Source organism: Sapajus apella, unplaced genomic scaffold (assembly GCF_009761245.1).
Source record: "Sapajus apella isolate SASKATOON/1434 unplaced genomic scaffold, GSC_monkey_1.0 scaffold86, whole genome shotgun sequence".
In the NCBI taxonomy this organism is placed as follows: domain Eukaryota; kingdom Metazoa; phylum Chordata; class Mammalia; order Primates; family Cebidae; genus Sapajus; species Sapajus apella.
In genome coordinates, this window is record NW_022437026.1 from 947,369 (window position 1) to 957,742 (window position 10,374).

Genomic DNA, 10,374 nt, shown 5'->3' on the forward strand with positions numbered 1-10,374 from the left:
AAAAAAAAAAAAAAAAAAAAAGAATAGGAAATAATGATAAAATGAATTTTAAAATCTGATTTGCTAAAAACAATATCCAGTTGAGAATCAGAGATGGGCACTATATGAACTGGTTTTCTGCATGAGGAGATTTTTTTCTCTTCTAGGTTCTTGTTTATGTCATTCTGAAGAAATTGCAGGAACAGTCAAATGAGGAGCCCAGCCTTTCCTGGTAGAGCTGAGATCCCCAGGGTACACAATAAGCTCTTTCCTTTCCGGAGGATATTGAACCTGCTCTCAGGATTTATCAACAGGAAACAGGCCACGAGCCCTATAACAGCAGGAAGTGTGAGAAGGGTAATGGGGAGCTTTTATTTTGAGGTTGCAAACACATTATGAACAAGGTAGAGAAGTCCACCAGGTTGTCTCAGGGCCAGCTTTAATATTTGGGAGTCAATTCCTCTACAGAGAAATTCTTAACAGTTTTTGAAGATTACAAACAGCAAGATCATCTGATTTAAAGTGTGCATGACTTTTGTACAAGCTTCATTGTATGAATAGATTTTTAGGCTCAAATAATATCTACTATTATTCTACCAACATTATTATTATTATATGTTTTTTATACATTTAATATACTTTAACCAAAACATGAAACAAAAACTTTTCACATTTGCAGGACAGTTTCATTTTTAGGTTTCTTTTTGTTTGTTTAAGGCTAACTTGGAACTCAATGAAAGAGATCTAAGATGCCCAATTCATTGTTGGTAGGACTAGGATATACGACTGGTATACTCAGCGCTGTATTTAAAAAGCCTTGCTATCCTGGACCAAAAGCAACCTGCAGAGAAGAATCTCCCAACTATAGCATCTGTGTGGAAAGCAGCATTGTTGCTGAGGAGATTTGTAGGAGCTGAAGTCAGCTGCACCGTAGATAAATTCTAACTTGTAAATACTGCATCATTCACTACAGGATGACATCAGCTGAAGGATGTTTGCCTTTTGCTTCATTGTACTTTCTTGAGAATGATTACAAATGCCTCATATCCTTTCTCTAAACATAGCTCCATGACAATACTTTGAAGAATCTTTAAGGCAAACAGTCTTTGCTAGTAAATTCCGCTATTGTTTCTCCTTTATTCCAGGCTATTACATTCAGCTGCCAACTGTCAGCTGTGAAAACCAAACACAGGAGACGATATATGCTGTGCTTTCTCTGCTATTCTCCTTTTTCAGGTTAGGCAGAAAATTAGAGAAAAATCTCTTTTACTTAAACTCCCACGATTAAGTAAAATCTCTTTTAATTAACCTTCACACTCTAGGTCAAGGGTAAATAAAAACGTACTCTTCTCATCCTTGTGCAACCTTACCCATTGTAAAAGGACCTTTAGGTAAGAGGATATTTCGTTTTATTTAAATGAATTTCAGTGACGCTGAGAATTAGGTTTTATTTTTACTTTGTATATTTAAGTGATGCCTTTATGCTTAGAAGAAAAAATGACAATCTAATGAATCTCAGCTCCTCCTTGTGAGAAATGAAGAATTAAATAAAATCATATTTAATTAAGCAAATATTTATTAAAAACCTACTATGTGGTAAGGTGTTCTTGTAGGGATGGTAAATGATAACAGGTAATATAATAATAATTAAGGAATCTGTTCCTTCTGTAGATCACAGGGCATGTAGCTATGAATTATCTCTTGGGAATAAGACAGTTCATGCTTCAGGGAGCCTAAAGACTTAGGACAGAGACTGTCTATAGATTTATTTGAGGAGAATCCATTAACTTTAAAGCAGATATTCTCTCCAAAGAGTTGCTGACATTTTACACATGAACTGTGACTTCTCAATATTCCTGCAACAGGAGCAAAAAAAGGATCATTTTTGCCTGGAATGCACAAATACACGTTGATGCCAGAGATGATTGGTGATGTGGTCCAGAGAACAAAAGCAAGCACTGGTAGAGTGTTCAACTCTGTGCAAGGCTCTTCTCAGCACTGACATAAATTTACAGTCTAATCCGCATACAATATTTGGAAGTAAGTTCTGTAGTTATTTTACAGTGAGGCAATTGAGGCACTGAGAGATGTAGTTGAAAGTGCTGAAGTGTTAACCCTGAGAGGCCAGACCATGACTCCTTTACTTTGTGAATGGCAGGGATGGTCATTGAAAGGAAAGACGGAATTCACAGCATTCCCTGGAGAACACACTGACCTGGCATCCTCACTCTTCCTTCTGCTTATGTCAAATTCTAGTAGTTCATCTTTCTAGTAGAAATCAAATCTTAAACAGTACATTGTCATACAGACTGCAGATAGAAGCCTGACTTTCTTCCAATTTGGAAATTCATATCTTTGTTCTTCTATCTTATCATTTTGGTAACATAATGCCTGAAAACCTAGAAAATGCAAAGAATGATCTCGCAGACAGAGAGTTTAAAAGGTCAAATTTACTTATTTTAAAAATATTAGTTTGCTGTAACTGCGTCACCTCCCCCAACAACTTACAGATTGTGTGAAATTTACAGTCATTCTGGACTTTAAGCAATAAAATGATTTCCTTGCATTTGTTCTTCACTCTTCAGGGTTTTGTCCTCTACCTCTAAATAAGTTTTATTCTTGGCAATTTGAACAACATCAGATGAAATCTGGACAGTAAGGAAGAATATTCCCATGTGTATTATTGAGTCCCAGGTTGCTAATTTCATTGCCCACATATTGGTTTGCTGCTCTACTTGCTGTTAGTTTTGTGGGTTTTTTTTGGCGGGGGGGGGGGGGTGGTTTCCAATGGCCTGTTCCAAATATGAGTGCAGTACAACACTTGGAACACAATTTCTTTCAGATAGAGGGCCTTAATGCATGCTTCTCACAGATAAAATACTTCCAACTGCTGCAGTTAGACGAAAGAAGGGAATGGTTTTTGACGTATCCACAGACTTGCTTAGTTGATTGGGATCGCTCTACTGGCAACCTGGAAAGGCAAGTCAGCATTTCTGAGGTTAGATTTGGGGGTTTCAGAGATGTTCCTGAGGGTAACTAATGAGAAGTGTGGAGATGCCTGTTTTGTTTTGTATTAACATAGCACCTTCCTGTGGTGGTTTTGTGCTCCTTCAGTAATTGCTTCTGTCAACAAAGAATGTTAATATAGTTTGAACAAAAACAGCATGTAAAGAAAAAAAATAATGTAGATACCCAAAGACAGTCTCTAAATTAGAATCTCTTTGCTGACTCTTAATTTTCAAAATACTAAGGCACCTGATTCTGCTTCTCCATCTCCCCACTGCCATCTGAAAAGCTTAATGTGGAAATTAAGTCATTTAATCCTTTCCCCTTAGCCCTCTCTAAACATTAAGCAATACAAAAGAAACGCACTTGATAATTATATTGTTCATCAGACACTCAAACTGTGAGGTGAATTTTCTATAAGATAAGAGCAGCAGGACTGGGAAGGAGAAAGACTTAGAAGGCATGAAGCTACTCTTAATTTTGTTAGCTTTAATCCCAATTAGCAACCTGTAACATTATCATGCTGCTTGTCTCTTGGAGAAAATTCATGGTACAAGGTAAAATAAACTTTGGAATTCCCTCATGTTTCTAACTTTGCATGCAACATTTCATTCAGAGACTTACAGGCCGGGAGAAGGAGAGGAGCCATCTTGCCAAAGCCAGTGTCCACTGTGTCCATTCTGTGACAACCCCACCCAGTATTCATGGCCTCCCTCGATCGTCCTCAAGCTGCCGGTGATAAAATCCTATAAGAGACAAGACCTGAACGTGAAGTGAGAAAAACAAACAAAACTGCAGTGAAATATAAATGTGACATTTTACTTAGCTAGAAATTAATGGGAACTTGAAATCTGGAAAAAGAAGGGAGTATTATAAAAGAGCGCAGATACATTTTTTAGACTCTTTTCTATTGCTCTATGATCAATGCGGTGTTATGTACTATGAAAAAAATAGACAACTGAGTTTTAAAACGTTTCAACATATTCAGAGCCTGGCAGGTAGAATATATCAAAAAAAGGTGAATGTTATACTGTACCTTCGTTGTCAAAAGTAAAAATATCCTTGACATCGTAGACCACATAGAATAATCTTTCTCAGAATACTTCGATGTGGAAATAGTTCATGAGATTCCAGAAGCAACTTAACAAATTATAATAATTTATTCAAGTGTTCTTGGTTTACTGCATATCCTTAACGAATTATTTTCTCATGATTTTTGTTGAAATGAACTTCATCTAATTACTGAATATAGCAGGTATACATTTTTCATTGGGCCCAAAATGTATAATTTTGCATTCTGTTTCATATATATGTATGGGTGGAATGGTTCAGGAAAACATCTTATTGTTCACTTGTTTTTCTTTTTATTGTTTTTTTTTTCGACATGGAGTTTCATGTTTGTTGCCCAAGCTGGAGTTCAATGGAATGATCTTGGCTCATTGCAAACCTCCACCTCCTGGGTTCAAGTGATTCTCCTGCCTCAGCCTCCCAAGTAGCTGGGACTACAGGCACCTACCACCACATCCACCTATTATTCCTATTTTTAATAGAGACTGGTTTCACCATGTTGGCCAGACTGTCCTTGAACTCCTGAGTTCAGGTGATCCACTCACCTCAGCCTCCCAAAGTGCTGGGATTACAGACGTGGGCCACCGTGCCCGGCCTATTCACTTGTTAAGACGTTGGTAAACTAGGATTAATGCCACTTAAACATTTCATTTAGCAGATACTTACTTTTAAAGATCTATTTATTTCATGACATCACTTCAGTTTTTATACTTCTGCTTTTCCTTGATAATTACAAGGTTATTATAGGTTATTTTATTTGCCTAGAGCATTGAAAATAATACATTTGAAACATATCTGCAACCATAATGTATGTATATCTTGACGTGGATTATCATGCTACAAAACAGTATTCTTATTCCCTCCTCTTTTTAGTTAACCAAGGATATGGAACAAACATATTCTTCTCATTTTCTGATAACCATCCTGTTTTTATGTTTTCCCATTCAAAGGAAAACAAACATATGGATTCTAACTTTGTTTCTTTTAAACACTTATTTTTACAATTATATTCTGTTATAGAATATTAAGGATTTTATCTTCTGAGAATGAGGAATTTCTTTTAATAAGTAACATGGTATATTCAGAATAAGACCACAAAGCAGTATTTACCATTTCTTCTTTGCTGTCTATTTGTAGCAGCATGGAGCCTTCCTTTAAACAATTCTTTTGACTGGTGTGCCAATATTCCCATTTTTCAGAGACATAGTAACAACTTTCTCCATTCTGAATCCAATTGTCTGGACAAGGTTTGCAGTTACGGGCTTTGAATATGAACATTTTACTTTATTAACTTATTGTAAAATATTAACAACATATATCCCCCCCAAAAACCCCTTGCATCACCCTCAGCGAGGCTTAATCCCATAACATAATGATTCACATGACGTAGTACTTCTCAATTTCAGCTTCTCTGAGGCTCAATATAGTAAGATATATGTAATAATATCTACCTGCAATGGGCCTTTAACTTAAATATGAAAATAATTTGGAGATATATTTAACAATTTTTTTCTCTTCTATAATGATTGATCTGACTATTCCAGTTTCATCAATCTTCCCTTTGTTTGAATTCACATCGTTTATTGTCTTCAGTTATTTGCTCATTGTTTCACGTCCGTTAGTCTTACTGCCCCAATTTAGCTAGAAATGTACTGGACCATAGAATGGGTTGAATACTAAGCCTTGAATTTATGTTTAAATTCTGAGAGCTAAACAAGGAAATATTTCATAGATAATGTTGAGAACACGTAATCCACCTTAAGGAGTGATTTGAAAACATGCAGGTGTGGAAAGTTGGAGAAGAACATTAATGAACAATATGCTTAGTTTAGGACTGTGATGCAACTCAGAAGCAAGCCTTAATGTTTAATCAGTTTTATGGAAACTGTTTTAACAAGCAATATAGTCACAAAAGAAGGATGATCAAATGTATAAAAGGGGAATCAAAGATCAAGAATCTGACCAAGTGTTTCTGGCAGTTTTATAGAAGGAAGGACACTGAAACTTCCACGACTCTGGTTTCTAGATAGTCCCTATATTTAGGCTAAGAAATCAGTAGCTTCCATGGGTCAGATGTTGAGTTGTTGAAAGCTCTTCAATGACTTTTGTTTGGAATCCATGCTAATCAATATTCGGAACATTGTTAGAGTTATAGTGTAAATAGTGTAGACAATGGTATTTGTGGTATTGGAGAACATGTTGGATTTGTAGGTCTCCAAAATGGATATTGTTATTCTATTCAAGGTTGATGGCTCACAGGTGGGCCTCACTTAAGTTTGCAATGGCCTGCTGCAGATAGAAACATTGTTGGACACACAGTGATTCTTCAAACATTTACTTGATTAAATCTTAATCAGAAGGAACTATGGTTGACTTTTGACCTCTCTCACTGGCAATTATGTAAATGGTACCCACTCTAGGAAAGTTAGCTCTCTAAATTATATGTGCAACCATTATGAAATGCCAATTAAGTAACCATAGAATACTTGACAAACTATGTGACAGGTAGAAATAACTGCCAAGGCCTATAAAAATATAAACTAGAGTAAGTTCATAGAATTTTTAAAAAGAGCTAGGTCACGCATCACAAAAGAATTTTGTGGTAAATACTCTTATTTTCAAAATGAATTCTTCTGCTCAAAACTATCTAAACTTGAATCTAAAGTAATATCTAAATATATTGAGAAATTTGGAGCTAGAATTAAAATACACTTACAAATTTGAATGACTGGATTAAACAATGTTTGTGTGTGTGTGTGCAATTTTTAATCTGACTTGCTAATTGCAAACAAACCTTTTTGGCATTTGATAGTACATTTCCCTTACTTGCACTCTTTTGGATCCTTAGTGTTTCCACATAGTATTGGAGGTTATAAATAAGATTGAACTGAAGAGTGATCAAAATTATGTCACTCTTATTATAAAATGCTCACAGTTTTGCAGAGAACAAAATGTGTGTCACTGTATCTTTTGAGTTATTGGGGTATATATCTGGATTTATACAGTGGAGACTGATTTTATATCCATTACCTGAGCTGAGAAAGTTTTGCATGAAGGTTTGATAATATTTCATCTGAAGGGCATGGCTTCTATTCCATTGTGTACAGTTTAGGAGTGCCCTCTCTTGTTGGATGAGTTTTTCTTGCTGCTGTATCACAATGGTGGACACCTGCAACACTTCAAATGGCAGCAATCATTTCTAATAAAATTTTGACACTTTATAGCAAAATAATCCTTCAACACAGACAAAAGACAGCTATAAATTACTATTATTTTTGAGACTCAAATTTGTATTATTTTGGGTTTTCTCTTAAAATGTACATTGCACAAGAATCAAACACTGCAAAGGACGTGGAGCAAAATGTCTCTTTGCACCCATTTTAAATTCACTCGATTTTACTCCCCACAAGCAACCAGATTTACCAATTTATTTGTTATTTGAGAGCTTTTGAATCTTACACATAAAATAAAACAAAATGAAATTTTACAAATGAAAGCAAATGAACATGAAATTCCCTCCCTCCCTTTAACATAAATGGTAACAATATGTTTACATGGTTTTGCACCTTTTGTTTTATAATTAACATATATATTTAAACACAGTTCCATATAAGTACATAGGCATGCAAAATTATAGTTCAATGCTACAACCAGGAATATTGATACTGATACAATCAAGATACTCAGCTCCTCCCTTACCATGAGGATCTGTCTTCGCCCTTTTATAAGCACACCCACTTTCCTCTTGACTTCACCCTGTGCTAACTCCTGGCAATCACTAATTTGTGCTTTTTCTATTTTATCACATGAATTATATATGAACAGGATCTTACAGTATGTAACCTTTTGCTATTGGCTTATTTCACACAGAATAATCCTCTGGAGACTCACGTAGATAGTTGTTTAAATAAATAGCTCATCTATTTTTTATTGTTGAGTAGAATTCCGTGATATGGATTACCACTACTGGTTTAACTGTTCACCTGCTGAAGGACATCTAGGTAGTTTTCAGGCTTTAGCCATTGCAAATAGAGCTGCTATAAACATTCACGTGCAGGTTTTTGTGTGAACATAAGTTTTTGCTTCTATGAGGTAAATGCTCAAGAGGGCAATTGCTGTGTTTTAAGGAAGTGTGAAATTTAGATTTTTAAGAAACTGCTACACTATATTCCAGAGTGGCTACAGCATATTATATTCCCACCAGGAACGAGTGCATGATCTGCTTTCTCGGTAGCTTGACAAGCATTTGATGTTGTTGCTTATTGTTATTTTAGCCATTCTGATTATGTATGTAGTAATATCTCACTATATTTAAAATTTTCATTTTCTTAATGGCTAATGACATTGAACATCTTTTCTTGTGCTTATTTGACATCTGTATATTCTCTCTGGTGAAATGTCTTTTCATGTTTTTTTGCCATTTTCTAATTGGATGGTCTAGTTTTTTACTGTTGAGTTTTGAGAGTTCTTTGCACATTCTAGGTTCTAGTCCTTTGTCAGATACTGATTTACAAGTATTTATTCCAAATCTTTGACCTGTCTTTTATTTCTTTAATTATTTATTTTTGTAGAAACGGGGTCTCGCCATCTTGCCCAGGATGGTCTTGAACGCCTGAGCTCAAGGAATCCCAAGGTGCTGTAATTCAAGGTGTGAGCCACCACACCTGGCCTGGAACATGTCTTTTTATCCTCTTCCTGTTCTTTTGCAGATTATGCATGTTATATTTTGATGAGGTCCATGCAGCTTATCAATTTTCCTTTCAATAATGATTTTTTGATGTAAATCTAAGAACTGTTTGCCTACCTTTGGATTCTAAAGATTTTGTCGTATATTTTCTGAAAGTTTTACAGTTTTATGCCCTACAAGACTGTGACCTATTGTGAGTTAACTTTCAATTTTTGTATAAGACTTGGGTTTATTTTCTTTTTCTTTTTCTTTTTTTTTCCCTCTGGATGTCTAATTTCCCCAGCACCATTTGTTGAAAAGGCTATCCCCCTTCTTTCAATTGATTTACACTGCTGACAAAATCACTTGGGCATATTTGTATGAGTCTATTTCTGGATTCTTTTTGTATTTTATAGCTGTCTTTTTGTCCATTAATACACCTAGCTTTAATTAATACAGACTTTGAAATCAGGTAGAATGATTCTACTCAGTTATATCATTGGTTTAAAATAAGTTGATGATATGTTAATCATTATTGGATTGTGACTATTGAATGGACATGCGTATAGAGAGAATGGCATCAAGAAAAATTAGTGAGTTAAAAAACAAAGCAAAACATCTGTTCATGTCAGCCAGACTTTTAGGATTAAAAATCATATCTTTTAGAGAGAAATAGAACAACAAAAGAGGAGAACAAAATGGGCAAATCTGTAAAATTATTTTTATATTTTTAACCACAAAACGGAGGTAACGAAGATCATACATGAAAAACATCTGGCCAAGACAGGCTGGGCTGGGCGCGGTGGCTCTTGCCTGTAATCCCAGCACTTTGGGAGGCTGAGGCTGGTAGATCACATGAGGTCAAGAGTTTGAGATTAGCATAGCCAACGGGGCAAAACCCCGTCTCTACTAAAAATACAAAAATTAGCTGGGCGTGTTGGCGTGCAGGTGTAATCCCTACTACTCAGGAAGGTGAGGCAAGAGAGGTACTTGATCCCAGAAGGCAGAGGTTGCAGTGAACGGAGATCACACCCCTGCACTCTGGCCTGGGCAAGAGAGCAAGACACTGTCTCAAAAAAAAAAAGGAAGAAAAAAAGAAAGAAAACTTTTAATTAATTATATATCTACATATTCTGATCTGTTTTACTTATCAACATTGCTGCTGAGAAGGAAATAGCAGAAGTCAAAAGCCATGGACTAGAGAAAGCAGATGTTTATGCCCTGTGCATGTGTGCATAGTTCAAAAAACCCAGGCCGACAGCTGCTTGGATTATTTTTCCTCTTTTTAGCAAAATAATGAACCTAACCAGAGAGGAGTGTAGGACAGTGATGCTCTAATTTTATCCTATTAATAATCTGGCATGTTTAGACATCAAAAAATAATTTTCCTCTTAGAAATTCAAGATATAATTACAAAATTTTATAGATACTTTTTTAGATTAGTTGTATTTTAGAAGCTGTTGTGTTTATTACTATCTGAACAGCTTATACTATGTAAAACTGTAATAAAACCAGAGAAAGGGAAATAATACTTCTCTTCAGAGTTTCCCCCTAAATAGGAAGCAAAATATAGCACCTTAATTGGAGTTGAGGTTGTAATCGATTTGCAACAAGTGAGAAATAAAGGCAAAACAATATAATTTCCTAGGGAAAAA

The 10,374-nt window shown here is 35.5% G+C and overlaps 1 protein-coding gene across 2 annotated transcripts in view; it reads right to left on the reverse strand.

Annotated features, from left to right (window-relative positions):
• Positions 1–2,731: 2,731 nt before the first annotated feature.
• The window catches only part of CLEC9A (C-type lectin domain containing 9A), a 16,366-nt gene continuing 8,723 nt past the window's right edge, over positions 2,732–10,374 (reverse strand). Inside the window, exons 3-6 of one of the 2 annotated variants that reach the window (XM_032254365.1) lie at positions 7,084–7,230; positions 5,164–5,291; positions 3,610–3,731; positions 2,732–2,950 (exon numbers count right to left, since the gene is read on the reverse strand). In XM_032254365.1, coding sequence (XP_032110256.1) covers positions 2,818–2,950; positions 3,610–3,731; positions 5,164–5,291; positions 7,084–7,230 — 530 coding nt within the window. In that variant the 3' untranslated portion in view covers positions 2,732–2,817. Of the gene's footprint in view, positions 2,951–3,609; positions 3,732–5,163; positions 5,316–7,083; positions 7,231–10,374 lie in introns of both variants that reach the window. The other variant, XM_032254364.1, reaches the window with a different exon arrangement.